Genomic DNA, 11,665 nt, shown 5'->3' with positions numbered 1-11,665 from the left:
AGGTAAACTTCCAAACTCATTCTATGAGGCCACCATCACCCTAATACCAAAACCTGACAAAGATCCCACAAAAAAAGAAAACTACAGGCCAATATCATTGATGAACATAGATGCAAAAATCCTAAACAAAATTCTAGCAATCAGAATCCAACAACACATTAAAAAGATCATACACCATGACCAAGTGGGCTTTATCATGACCAAGTGGGCTTTATCATACATATTTTTATATGATGAAATTATCAATAAATACTGGCTTAACTAAATGTGTTTGGGGGAGTTGAATTCACCTGTCATGGGAAGTTTTCTGACTGAAGGTAGGGAGCTTAGCAGTTAGGGAACTACTCCCAAACTAAATTCTCTACATACATGTCCAAGTCAAACTTAATTTCTCTCTCATCTTAGGAGACAAAATCAGTCATCAAATCCTAACAGTTATCACCTTTTAAATATGTCTCAAATTCACCCACATTTCTCTAGTAACATTGCCGTGACTTGAGTTAAGCCTCCACGGCCTCTCACCCCATTACTTTAACAGCTTACTTACTGCTTCCACTCCTGCTCATGGTGTAACACATGTTCAAACACCAATCACGGTGATCACCCAAACCGCCACGGCCCTTCTGCTTGAGGCTTTCCAGCATTCCCCTGCTACCCCCGGGATGAAGTCCAACCTCTACCACAGCTTATGAGGCACCTCATCACAGGCCGTGCATTTCCTTTCCTCGCCCTTCTCTTCACTTCCGACACCTCACCACAGGCCGTGGGTTTCCTCTTTCCTCGCCCTTCTCTTCACTTCTGACACCTCACCACAGGCCGTGGGTTTCCTCTTTCCTCACCCTTCTCTTCACTTCCGACACCTCACCATAGGCCGTGGATTTCCTCTTTCCTCGCCCTTCTCTTCACTTCCGACACCTCACCACAGGCTGTGGATTTCCTCTTTCCTCGCCCTTCTCTTCACTTCTGATCTCGTCTCCATGAAGCACAGAGCCTGTATCACACTGAACTGCTGGAATGCTCTCATTGTCAGCACTCCCTTTAGTGCAAAAGTTTCCTGGAGGCAACTCTGTCTCATTTGGTGCTGTATCACAACCGGGCCATAACCTTCAAAATAAAAACTTGAAACATAAATGCTGTCTTAGGATTCCACCAGACTTCTTATTCTACTATTAACTTTTAGCACAGGTTATTTTAAGATATATTTTGATACTAAATTCTGAGCTTCTAGAAAAGTGTCACCAATAATCTCCATTTAATCTCCTGTTCCCACTCTGAAACAATGAACCTAAGTGACATTTATGACTCCTTCCACTTTCCAGTCCTGATTTGTCAATCATTTCTATAGGACAGAAGAAAAGGATTTCAAACTGCAGCAAGTCAGATGGTATTTAATCATTACATTAAATCTATTGACACTAAAAGTGCCTGAAATGAGTATGCTGCCTGGAGAGAGGGAGGGAAATCAGTGGCAATGAACTACCTAGAAAAGCTTAGCTTTCTGCCTAAATGTTTAGATGCGATTGCCTTATGAAATTCATGCAAGCTTTACGAATCTTAGTTGCTCCACAAAATCTGGTCATAATGGTTCAGGCTGAAGACAGTAATCTATTTTGCACCTCAGTTTCTAAACTTAAGTGTTTTTTTAAGACTTGAAACACAAGCTCTTGCTGGGAGATTTTAAATTATTATTTATCCCAGAGATGATTTTCCAAACCAATTTTAGCACTTTCTGTTTCAGCCCTCAAGACTAGCTACTAATGCCACTACCTGTCAGTTCATATTTCGATGGAGTACACCATCAGAAACATCATTGCTCAAAGAGGATGAAGGAAATCTTCCTTCTATAAGCAGAAAGCTATCTCTCAGTGCGATGCCGAAACAATGCCCTAAGTTTGCACCGCCCAATGGAGAAGCCACTACCAACAGTGGTCATTAAACACTTGAAATATGGTTAGTCCAAGGACAGACCTGCTGTAAATATAAAACACACACCAGATCTCAAAGAAGACTTAGTATAAAAAAAAAGAATGCAAAATATCTAATTAATAATTTTATATTGATTACATGTTGAAATAAAAATATTTTGGGTGTATCAGGTTGAATATATTCTTAAAATCAATTTCACATGGTCCTTTTGACTTTTTAACATGTGACTACAAGAAAATCTAAAATTACATATGTGATCATAATTATGATTGACGTTACATTTCTATTGGACAGTGTGGTAAGCCTAGAAAACTGATAAACACTTTCAAACTTTTTATCCAAATGGAATAAAAAGTATCATTGAGGGTCAGATCTGAAATGGATCCACCAATGATGCATAGAGATACAAAAGATATCCCCAATTTAAAAATGGTTAAACATGCTAAAAGTGAAAGACTGCTTTAGTAAAATCTAATAATGTCTCTTTCTTCTCTGAAATAAAAAGGAGTATTTGAATCTTTATTTCTTAGGAGTAGCCTTTATTTTTCAGTAAAACTATTCTCTGAGTATTAGCATAATTCAAGAAATAGGAACCCTAAGATATTATAGTGATAGTTCCCCTTTAGCAAATAAAGTTAAGTACTAGAAATGTTATCATGCTATTCTTTTTTCTGAAAAACTTTAAATAAATCATCTACCTCACAATACTTCATTTTTATAAAACCTCATGGAAACATTAGAGAATGTATATTAACCCAGCAAGGTATACTTTTAGAATCCACTCAATACAGTGATCCCTACCACCCACTCACATACTTCACTATCCTCTCTTTAACTATTTAACATATCCCTTTAGTATCCCTTTAACATACTATTTAAGATATCCCTTAGTATTTCTAAAAACTCTAACAAGACAAGATAAATAAAGATCAGACTATAATTAATATGATTCCATCTGAAATACAACATCGTATCTTAATGAAATGTTTATACCATCATAGGGATTTAAATGTGCTTTCTTAATATTCATTCTTACACATTAATTGTAATAATTTAATATGTTTTATAAAGTGCTAGAATGTAACATGAAGAGGCAAGATCAGAAAGTAAAATATAAAAAGAGACAAGATTAAATCCCTCTTCAATTACAGCAGGACCAACTATAAGGAGGCTCTTTAAACAGCCTATTAATATAACCTATGTAACCATACATTGTATACTTTACAAAGAATTACATTTGGAAGTATACTAAGTTACTGGTTCAAACTACCTGGTTATCAATATAGAAAATGGAGTAATTTATCAATGTCCTATCTACCTCACAAATATTTTATGGTTTAAAAAGAAAAAAGAAAAGAAAATTAGGAAAGCATACATATTGGTTAGAAAAGCAAGTTTCACCCTTGGGTTTCACCCAAGGCAGTCCTGAAGAAAATTCCTGTGCATCTGAACATAAGGACATGGTAGTTAAAAATAAAACAGTATTTCTAACCAGGCTCCCATCAACTTTACACTTGGAATTTTTAATTCTTCTACTTTTTAAAAAACTTTTCCCAGGATTCCCCTGGTGGTCCAGCAGTTAAGAGTCTGCCTCCCAAAGCAGGGGGTGTGGGTTTGATCCCTGGTTAGGGAGTTAAGATCCCACATGCTCCATGGCTAAAAAACCACAATATAAAACAGAAGCAATATTATAAAAAATTCAGCAAAGACTTGAAAAAATAAATAGTACACATTAAAAAATACACACACAACGTTTCCCTGAACCTTGTGCTCTACTTCTTCATTTAGATGCCCTACATAACTAGGCTAGGGAGCTAAAAGTCAAGAAGCACAATAGCAAGAGCTGAAATTCTACTAGTTTTTTAGTAATTGGGGCTGTTTTTATCAAAGTCTGCTGGGACATTCAAACAGAAGCAAAATGGATTTGAGTCATTATTTGTGAAAAAACACGAGTAAGGAGAAAAATAAGGAAAGAGAAGGGTAAAGTTCATATGGTTTGGGGGGACTTGTTTTTTAATGCTATAGCTTTTTTGTGTGGATTTATTTTTTAGTACAAGTGAGGTATTTTAAAGAAAACCTTTGGAAAAATGGAACCAGACATGCACTAATTAAAGAAACATCAGAGAAAAAGGCCAAGATTTAGGAGATAGAGACAATAAAACTACAAATATCAATCATGTATCTCCTTTCCAAAAAAGCATTAAGTAGGAATGTCTACAACAGAGAAGTAGAAATTTGAAAATATCCACTACCTCTGTTATGGAGTAGAAAAGAATTCAAATTTATGATTTCATTCTTGTTTACATTTCTATTACCAAACTTAAGTATGAGGTTATAATTTGGTCATGAGATGTTAAAAAAAAAATTTAGAAATTTAGAAAAATTTTTCCTTAAGTCTTCAGTTTGATAACAGAAAGTCAGTCTTATCAATGTTTTCATATGTCTGTATCTCTCATTATGTCTCAAAAAGCTCAGTAATGACATAGCTTTGAGATTAGAAATAGAAACAATTATTAAATCTGTTAACTATTCTGATTAATTGCTATCTAATTATCCATTGATAATTATCTAGTTATCCGTTAATGATTCTTGAGGAATATGATATATAATTTCAGAGTACATTATTTGTGATATCAAAAATTCCTATAGATGTTCCAATATAAAAGATTATTTCTGCATATGATGAATCTTCTTCAATAAAATACCTTGGATATAAGCAAATGTTATACTCTATGGTAAGATACAGTATTTGAACACATTTTTATAGACTGTAATGTAACACACCTAAAAGTAAGATGAAATTATCATTTTAATGAAATTTTTAAAAGTACTCTATAGTAACATAAACATAAGTAATGCAACTTTTCTTCTTTAAACCCAGATATTTCTCTTATTACTTATCATATAAGTATACATGTAATTATTTATATAAAAGTCACAGTTCTTTATGACACCATAAGGAACTTCACAACTATAGACAAATCTCATTTTACTCAACTGCATCTACACAGTATCTTTCAGAAAGAACACTACGTCACGAAAATAAAATATAGTACTTCTGAGGTTAGAAGCAAAAATAAGTGTTATATTAGCGACTGTGCCGAGTTTTTTATCTTTTTATAGTACTGAACATACATATAGATAGAGGAACTCATATCCTGTATATAATAATTAAATGCAATTCCATACCAAGCAGAGTCAGGTATGCATTTAGAACCAGCAGCAGGTAAAATACGATTACCTTAAGAACAGAGACAGGAAACTGCTGAAGCCAAATGAAACACGTTAAGAGTCTGACATCTTTCTCACAGTATTTTTCTGATTGTATTAATTTTATTCATTGATTTTGGAATTCCACTGAGCATGCTGCCTTACATACATACTACTGTATTCCTCCTTTAAAAAAGATTCCAAGAAGGAAGGAAAACAACTGTTCCACAATTAGAGAGAAAGAGGAGACATGAAGACTGACTAAAACAGACAGGAGAGAGAGAGAAATCGTTTACAGTAGTTCTGGACCATTTAACTAAGGTCTCATCCTTTGAGGCTCATCTTTAGTAAATAAGGCCGTACTGCAAGACAGAAATTCATTCAGCAAGAAACACACTGGAAATAACAACTGTAAAAGGAAACAGTTTTGTACCTTAATATCCGATGTATCACGCTGACTGTTTCGCCAAGCTCTGGAAATTGAGGAAAACGTTCGATCTGCATGATCAAATTTCCCTCCTTGTAAATTTAGGAAATAAGTTGTGAAGGGTTCCTAAAAAAATAAGCAATTTATAAACTCCATATCCATATGTTTCCTCATGGATAAAAACGTGGTTTTATAAATCTTTATATTTAAATACATTAATGATAAATAGACAATAGCCAGTATTATGTCCTAGGCACAGACTGAGATTTATACCTAAACTATTACATTAAGGTTCTCAAATTGTTTCAGAAGAAGTATTTCCAAAATTTGGTATTTTCAATATTTTTCAGACTCCTTTTCTTTCCAAGAACAATTTATTAATAACATTCCAACATAAACTAAGACTGCATTTTTCTTCATAGTACAAAGAAATAGTCCAATATATAATTTCCCTATTGTTATCGTTCAATATTTAATTTATGATTAAGAAAAGAAAAATGTTTGGAAGATTTAAAAGCCTCCTCATAGTTAAAGAACACTTAAACACATATTAGTGGATAATTGCTTGAAATTAGCTAAGCACTATAAATTACCTCTAGGATTTATGTCTGCCTGTACCCTTCTAACAAGCTTAAATTAATGATGTGCTGCTAATGCTTTCCCAAAGAAATTACCTTCTTGTAGATGAATCACCTTCCAATTTTACAGAAACACTTCTGGCTTAACCAATATGTTATCAATACACAGCAGTCTTGGTGTAACTTATAAACACACTTATTCCACTTGGGGCAACTGAAGTTTTCAAGATATATGAATATATGTCTGTGTTAAGGGAATCTTAGTTTTTATTTTAATAGATTACATTTGAAAATAACATATATTGCAATTCAGAGACTGGTAAGTTATCAACCATTTGAAGAGGCAAATTTAAGGGAAAAATTCATGCAATTCCAGGTGATACATTTTTATGGCCATTCTACAGTAACATGTTGTACAATACAGACCAAATGGGATACAGGGATATTTATATAATTAGAGCTTCAATCACTGAAAAAAATTTCACCCTTCAAAAACGATGCTGATGATTTTTAATCAATGCATATTCTCTACAACATTGAATTTACTCATCCATGGTTTATTATTCAAATCGAACTTACTATTCTTAGCAGCCATGCAAGAACAAAACTTGCCGTTGAGTAATGAGTACCATAGTGGAACTTTGGAACTTGATCATCTTCCCAGGACTCGTAACGCTCTGCAAAGAATGCTGCTCTTTTTGGATTCAAAGCTCCTATTGGCTGCCAATACAGAGGAGAAAAAAAAAACCCACATAAATGTAATTGTCCTTTATTTATCTCTCCAAACATTATCCTATTAGCAAGTATGAAAGTGAATTAAAAACACATACCATTTAAAGCAGTGTTACAGTCACAGAGTGGATGGCAACGTAAATTTAACTTTCAATGCACATTAAATATATACATATAAGTGAAGGGAGAAGAAACCTGTCATTTCTCAGTAAGTTGGTTTCATTTGAATAAAAATCTTTAATCAGCCCAGAACAAGCATTTTCACAAAGATAATTACATGAAGTGAGTATTAGCTATATGATACTTTGGAAAGCACCTCTAAAATCCTACTTAATTCATCAGAAGCAACAACCAGAAACAGAATCTTGAAGCTAAGGGATTAACATATCACAGATGCTGAGAGGAGATGGAACAAAATTTGAGGAGGTAGCAGGTGAGGAGAAGTACAAGAAAGGGACTGCATGAAAAGAGAGATTAAATGAAAATCTAGGATTTTCTACTAGCATGAGTAAAACCAGAATTCAGAAGATAAAAACATGTCTGTATGAAAAAATTATTTTAATATGTAATACAAATAGAATATTAGACAGAATATGAGCTTGTACAGGAAAACAATACATTACAGCCAAGGTCCCCAAAGCAGTACAGCCAAGTGATGAAGAGTCTGCGCTTACTGGAGTAATAATGGTACCCAGTAAGAAGGTTGTTTCAGAAAATAAAATGAGTAAGTACATAGAGGGACAAACCAAGCCTGACAATATTCAATGCATGTTATTATTTTTAAGGTAATCTTTTAGCACTGGGGTAAAGTCTGAATAAAACAATAGCCTATAAGCCCTCAGAATATTGATTGGCGTAAGATAAGAGCTTAAGAAGTGTTAGCTGGTATCATTATTGTTGCTGTTGTAATTCAGGGAATACATGAACTCCACTAAACGGAAGGCAAAAGCAAAATTTTGTGTGATCATGCACATGTACATCTTCTTCAGGAAGATACAAAGAGATTTCCAGATTCACAAAGGGGTTTAAGGCCTTAAAGAATAAGAAACAGTTCATTCTCATAAAATAATCCAATCTCCAGAAAATCTCTATTCTTTATGTAAAATGCAAATATCAATACACCAAAAAATATGCAAGATTACTTTCTTTAATAAAAACCTATCAATTAGCAACTCCTCATTTATATGAGAAAGAAAATGTCTGATCATTTATGGGAGAAATATTAAGCTGAAATTTAAAATACTGGTTTTAAAACAGATGTATTCAGAAATATTCTACTGAAAATGAAACAAAGTTAAATGAGTTTTAAAACTGCTTTTCATGTTAAAAAGTAATTTTAAGCAACATTTTAAATGATCATTTTGGCCATCTTTCTAAAATTGTTAACTATTTTTTCAAAACTGCAATTTATTGCTCGTACCTTTCATTCTCTTTCAATAGGACAGTTCTAATCGACATTTTATTTTAAGCCATTTTTTTACTTTACAAGCAAAATTTAAAAAACCTTTAGGTGATTATTATTTTAAATCAGTATCACAGTATACCAATTTAAAAAGGCATTTTTAAAGCATTAGTTTCTGTACAAAAGAATTAAGTCTGATTTACTAAATTTATGCCAGTTAAAAATGGAACCGACTCCAAGAAATCTTTGTTACAGAACCAATTTGGAATGCCTTTAAATGTATTTTCGTTGTTGTCCCTGAAGACTGAGCCATGCAAAAGGAAAGAAAGAAGAAATAAAATCACTGGAAGACAAATTATGTGAATTAAAAATAAAATCAATGCTCTGTTTGTATGATTCTGCAGCATATTAAGTATTCACTTTACCTGCTCCTATTTTTATTACACTCCAAATGAGTACACCCCCAAAATCAATAGTTATAGAATCACGCTTCTTGAATATAATGCTAAAACCAATTAGGATTGATTTCACTAGCATTTGAAAAAAAATGGCACTGTGCAGAGATCCATATAGGCAGAACCCACAGTATTGATTCTGGCTGTTATCGTTACAGTTGGTTTCTGAAGCCTGCTACAGGACAGCTATCAAGACATACCACATTTATTTGCAAACATATAAAAAAGAAGTCCCCAAATAAAAGAAGGTTAAAAAAAAAAATAAGACCAGTGGAGCTGTGCAATGACAATGATACACTATCAGCTTACTCAGAGAAGTTACAGTGGGAATACACACATTGAATTATACATTACGCGAAAGCGCTGATTTATTGTGGTAATAACATCCACCTCATTAAAAGATTCTGCTTTGCTGCAGTTGGAAGGCTACATATTGTTTACCGCTATAAATTAATGGCAGTGCAAAGAAGACTGTGGAACCGTCCTAACAATAGATCTGTAATGACAGTGCTGTATATCACAGCTTCCTCAGCAGCTTCATAATAAAATGGAGACAATGTATTGAGCTAATACATTCTACCATGCTGGCCCATATTTTTCTGACAACTGCTTTAAAAGATGAGCTGAATCCAACTATGTTATAATGCTGTGCAACATTTAACTAAGAAAGAGTCCGTCATACACCAAAGTGCATCAGAGCATTTTTAAAACACTGTCTAAATCAGCATTTCAAGATGTTTATTCATCTCTGCAAAAGAACTACGAGTAAATGCTGATGGCTCCTCTTACTTATACAGTATATTAAGAGTAACAAATGGAGGGCAATTCTAGAAGATACCTAGCATTACCAGCCTACAAAAAGCTCTGTACAATTTAACTGTAAAAGCTTGACCAGATTATTTTTCAAAATCAGCAAATCGATTAAAGGAAGAACAAAAATACTGGTCATTTGAAATGGTCATAACTTCTTGGAAAAATCAATAAAAAATAAGTATTGATTAGAGAGGTATAACTCAAATTCATAACCAGGTAAATATAAATAGCCCTAGGATACAAAAATAATTTTAAACACTACAAAAAGCTAACAAATAGAACTATATATATATATTAAATTACTTTTTTTTATTGAAGAATACTTTACAGAATTTTTTGTTTTCTGTCAAACCTCAACATGAATCAGCCACAGATATACATATATACCCTCCTTTTGAACCTCCCTCCCATCTCCCTCTCCATCCCATACTCTAGGTTGATTCAGAGTTCTTGTTTGAGTTATTTTTTAAATATACAAAATAATAACAGAACCTTAATCACAACAAGATAAAAAAGTGGTTAAAATAAAACGGAACGATTTAGAGGTTCAGGAATACCAGCATTAAGTATTTACATTTAAAAAATGCAAATAAGAACTTGGATTAAAACAGGAAAAGGCAAATGAAAGAAAAAAGAACACCAGAACTCTTGAAAAAGTATAAACAGCAAAACAAAACAAATTCCACTGCCCGTAGCATATATCGTTAATTTCACAAACAGCAAAATTGACACCTGTGGTAGATTCGTAAGTACTCTATTTTTCTTGTCTGATACCTTTCAGAATAATAAATGCAAAGCAACTTTCTAAATCAGGTTTTTAAGCATATTACGGCAAAATAATTTCGTTACCGTTTCTGAGAAGTAATTTTGCTAATTATTAGAGATCCAAAACTACTGCATATAAAGTACCCAGTTCAGTGTCTGGCATACAGCATGTTATTTGTAATAATAACTATTGATATTTTCAGCTTATTTGATCAAGAATATTTAAGAAAAAAAAACCATTAAAAAAGCCTAATGAAATTAATGTTGTCTATTAGGAGAGAACGTAATTAAGGATCACAATCATTTAATGGAATACCAGTACTGTGCATTATCAGTCAGAAGCCTAATAGTACACATAAACCCCAAAACTGAATTACCCTACTTCAAGAGCATGATATAAAACAGAATTATCTTTCAAAATCCAAACGGCCTCTAAATTTTACTGTGAAAAGCGTATGAAATGTCAAGCAAGTTACAATCATCTAGTACTACATTCGGAGGAGGCAATGGCACCCCACTCCAGTATTCTTGCCTGGAAAATCCCATGGACAGAGGAGTCTGATAGGCTGCAGTTCATGGGATCGCTACGAGTTGGACACGACTGAGGGACTTTACTTTCACTTTTTACTTTCATTCATTGGAGAAGGAAATGGCAACCCACTCCAGTGTTCTTGCCTGGAGAATCCCAGGGACCGGGGAGCCTGGTGGCTGCCGTCTCTGGGTCGCACAGAGTCGGACACGACTGAAGCGACTTAGCAGCAGCAGCAGTACTACATTAATTAAAAACAAAGAGTATTAGATTCAAAGACCCTTACAACCACCCAATACAGATTCTTTCATCTGATTACTAGTAAAAGTTAGTTGTAAAAAGAAAAGACTAATGTTCATACACTCTAAAATTTTGCTTTCTTTTTAAAATTTTTAGGAAATCGCACCTGAAGTTATCTAATTAATAATCCCCAGGCTACATTTTGTATTTTATAAAACATTATTGTGCATTCTCACAATAAATGTGAGCCGCTGCCGTTAAGTCGCTTTAGTCGTGTCCAACTCTGTGCAACCCCAGAGACGGCAGCCCACAAGGCTCCCTTGTCCCTGGGATTCTCCAGGCAAGAACACTGGAGTGGGTTGCCATTTCCTTCTCCAATGCATGAAGTGAAAAGTGAAAGTGAAGTCGCTCAGTTGTGTCCGACTCTTAGCGACCCCACGGACTGCAGCCCACCAGGCTCCTCTGTCCATGGGATTTTCCAGGCAAGAGTACTGGAGTGGGGTGCCATTGCCTTCTGCTAGGCATCCCTATTTTATTTTTTTTTTTTTTTTTTTTTTTTTTTTTTTTGGGTCTTTTTTTTTTTTTGGG

General features: G+C 34.0%; 1 protein-coding gene across 5 annotated transcripts in view; it reads right to left on the bottom strand.

Annotated features, from left to right (window-relative positions):
* Window positions 1-11,665, bottom strand: part of LRBA (LPS-responsive vesicle trafficking, beach and anchor containing) — a 758,995-nt gene that overhangs the window by 173,219 nt on the left and 574,111 nt on the right. For all 5 annotated transcript variants that reach the window (XM_010840761.1, XM_010840760.1, XM_010840763.1 and 2 more), the window contains exons 45-46: window positions 6,721-6,861; window positions 5,570-5,689 (exon numbers count right to left, since the gene is read on the bottom strand). In XM_010840761.1, the coding sequence (XP_010839063.1) occupies window positions 5,570-5,689; window positions 6,721-6,861 (261 nt within the window). The remainder of the gene's footprint in view (window positions 1-5,569; window positions 5,690-6,720; window positions 6,862-11,665) is intronic.

This window comes from Bison bison, unplaced genomic scaffold (assembly GCF_000754665.1).
Source record: "Bison bison bison isolate TAMUID 2011002044 unplaced genomic scaffold, Bison_UMD1.0 scf7180017864146, whole genome shotgun sequence".
NCBI classification, from domain to species: domain Eukaryota; kingdom Metazoa; phylum Chordata; class Mammalia; order Artiodactyla; family Bovidae; genus Bison; species Bison bison.
The sequence above is the reverse complement of the archived record's forward strand: the minus strand, read 5'-3'. Positions and strand labels throughout refer to the sequence as shown.